Raw genomic sequence first — 2,322 nt, forward strand, 5'->3', positions numbered from 1 at the left:
GAAACTAGGTCTAATGAATCCGTTATTAAGAAAATCTTACAATTGCTCCTTCAGTTCCTTCAACTCAGCCGGGGTCATATGGTATGGTGGAATTGAAATGGGCTGAGTGCCCAGACCTAAGTCAATACAGAAGTCGATATCTTTGTCGAGTGGAATCCCTGGAAAATCTACATGAAACACCTCGGGAAATCGCACACAACTGGTACTGAATCCATAGAAGGAACCTACGCACTAGGATCAGGGATATAGGCCAAATGTACTAGACATCCCTTCTCGGCTATACGCCGAGCCTTCACATAAGAAATAACCATGCTAGTAGAATGGCTTGTAGTCCCCCTCCACTCTAATCGGGGCAACCCCAGCATGGATAAGGTCACCATCTTGGCATGATAGTCCAAAATGACGTGATAAGATGATAGCCAATCCATACCCAAGATAACATCAACGTCCACCATATCAAGAAGTAGAAGGTCTACCCTAGTCTCAAAGCTCCTGATAGAAACCACACACGAATGGTAAACACTATCTACAATAATAGAATCTCCCACATGTATGAACACATAGACATGAGCACTCAAAGAATCACGAGGCATAACCAGATATGAAGCAAAATAGGATGACATGTATGAATAAGTAGAGCCCGGATCAAATAAAATTGAAGCATCTCTATGGCAAACCAGAACAATACCTGTGATAACGGCATCGGATGACTCTGCCTCAGGTCTAGTTGGAAATGCATAAAAATGAGGTTGGCCCTCACCACTCTGACCTCCGACCCTCGGACAGCCTCTAGCTTGCTGGCCTCCACCTCTAATGGCCTGAGCTCCACCTCTAATGGCCTGACCTCTACCTCTAGCAGCCGAACCCCAGCCAAGAGCTGGCTGTGCGGGCAGTGGAGAAATTGGTGCCAGAACTTTGGCACGAGCACCCTATTGTGGCATGTTGACCTGTGACATAGGGAAAAATCTCACGACGTCCTCGAATCTCCATAAGTATAACAAGTCCTCAGCTGCTGTGAGTGATGACTCTGGAACTGACCCTGTCTACATGAATAACTGACCCTGATAACTCTAGAACAGAGATGCACCAATAGGAGTTGAAGGTGTGTTGTAGGTTAGATGCACATGATAAGACCCATAAGAACTACGACTACCCGAAGCACCGTGGGATGCCTGAAGCACTGACTGAATCGGTATGGGGGAATAACCCCTACCAAATGAACCCCTCCCTCTAGACGAGGCACCACTGAAATCACCAAAATGATGAGGCCTCTTCTCAGATACTGCCTCCCTACCCTGACCACAAATCATCTCGATCCACCTAGCAATCTTTACTGCCCGCTAGAAGGAAATATCATTCCCAATCTCCTTCGCCATCTGTAGCCTGATACCAAAAGCAAGACCATCAATGAATCTCCTCTCTCTCTCTCTCTCTCTCTCTCTCTCTCTCTCTCTCTCTCTCTCTCTCTCTCTCTCTCTCAGTAGGAAGCAGGACAACTGCATGGCAAGCTAAATCCATGAATCTGGTCTCAATTGGGTAACAGACATGCTACCCTGCTGAAGGTGCTCAAACTGTCAGCGGTACTCCTCTCTCAGAGTAAAAGGAATGAACTTCTCCAAAAATAACTGCAAAAACTGATCCCAATTGAATGGCGGTGAACCATCTGGTCTGCCCCGCACATAATCTTGCCACCACCTCTTGGTAGAACCGGTCATCTGAAATACTGCAAAGTCGACTCCATTAGACTCCACAATACCCATGTTGCACAACACCTCGTGGCAACGGCCAATAAAATTCTGTGGGTCCTCAAAAGGTGTGCCACCAAAGCGAATAGAACATAACTTTATGAACTTGTCCAATCTCATCAATCCCTCAGAAGACATCGGGGGCCTCTCCCCGGTTTGTGTAGCAACAATAGGCTGAGCCACTCCAACTGGCGGAATAGCCAGAGTCTGATATCCGTGAGCCATCTCCTCTGGTGTGTGAGTAACGGGAGTTTGTGCTCCTCCCCCAGCCTGAGAGACGGCTAGTACCACCGAAAATGCACCAGTCTAGAGTGTCCTGAAGTACGGGGGTAGCAATAAACCCCTCTAGAACATAAGCTGGTCCAACTGGCACGGTCTAAATAGGAACCTCATCATCTTACTGATCTGAGACTCTGGAATAGGTATTGCTGAACGTGCTCTAGGTTGAGCTCTGCCTCTGCCTCTGCCTCTAGCTCGGCCTCGGACCCAGCCTCTACCCCTGGTAGTGGCAGCAATATGGCTCTGGCTCCTGACCTTCCGTGGATGTTGTGCGTGTCCTCACCATCTACAAGAGAAC

The 2,322-nt window shown here is 47.9% G+C and overlaps 1 protein-coding gene across 1 annotated transcript; it reads right to left on the minus strand.

Moving 5' to 3' along the window:
• Positions 1 to 224: 224 nt before the first annotated feature.
• Positions 225 to 1,310, minus strand: LOC138907721 (uncharacterized). The gene is made up of 3 exons (XM_070198327.1): positions 1,163 to 1,310; positions 1,039 to 1,070; positions 225 to 929 (listed from the first exon to the last, which is right to left on the minus strand). Exons 1-3 carry the CDS (start codon positions 1,308 to 1,310, stop codon positions 225 to 227), a joined length of 885 nt encoding a protein of 294 aa, XP_070054428.1.
• Positions 1,311 to 2,322: the final 1,012 nt, after the last annotated feature.

Source organism: Nicotiana tomentosiformis, chromosome 3 (genome assembly GCF_000390325.3).
Source record: "Nicotiana tomentosiformis chromosome 3, ASM39032v3, whole genome shotgun sequence".
Taxonomy (NCBI): Eukaryota; Viridiplantae; Streptophyta; class Magnoliopsida; order Solanales; family Solanaceae; genus Nicotiana; species Nicotiana tomentosiformis.

Excerpts from the sequence above, each read along its gene's own strand:
- LOC138907721 (XM_070198327.1), bottom strand. The coding sequence starts at position 1,310 with ATGATTTGTGGTCAGGGTAGGGAGGCAGTATCTGAGAAGAGGCCTCAT. Across the intron at positions 1,071-1,162 it reads AGTGCTTCAGGCATCCCACG|AGTTATCAGGGTCAGTTATT; the intron begins GTGCTTCGGGTA and ends TCTCTGTTCTAG. Across the intron at positions 930-1,038 it reads CAGTTATTCATGTAGACAGG|GGTGCTCGTGCCAAAGTTCT; the intron begins GTCAGTTCCAGA and ends ATGCCACAATAG.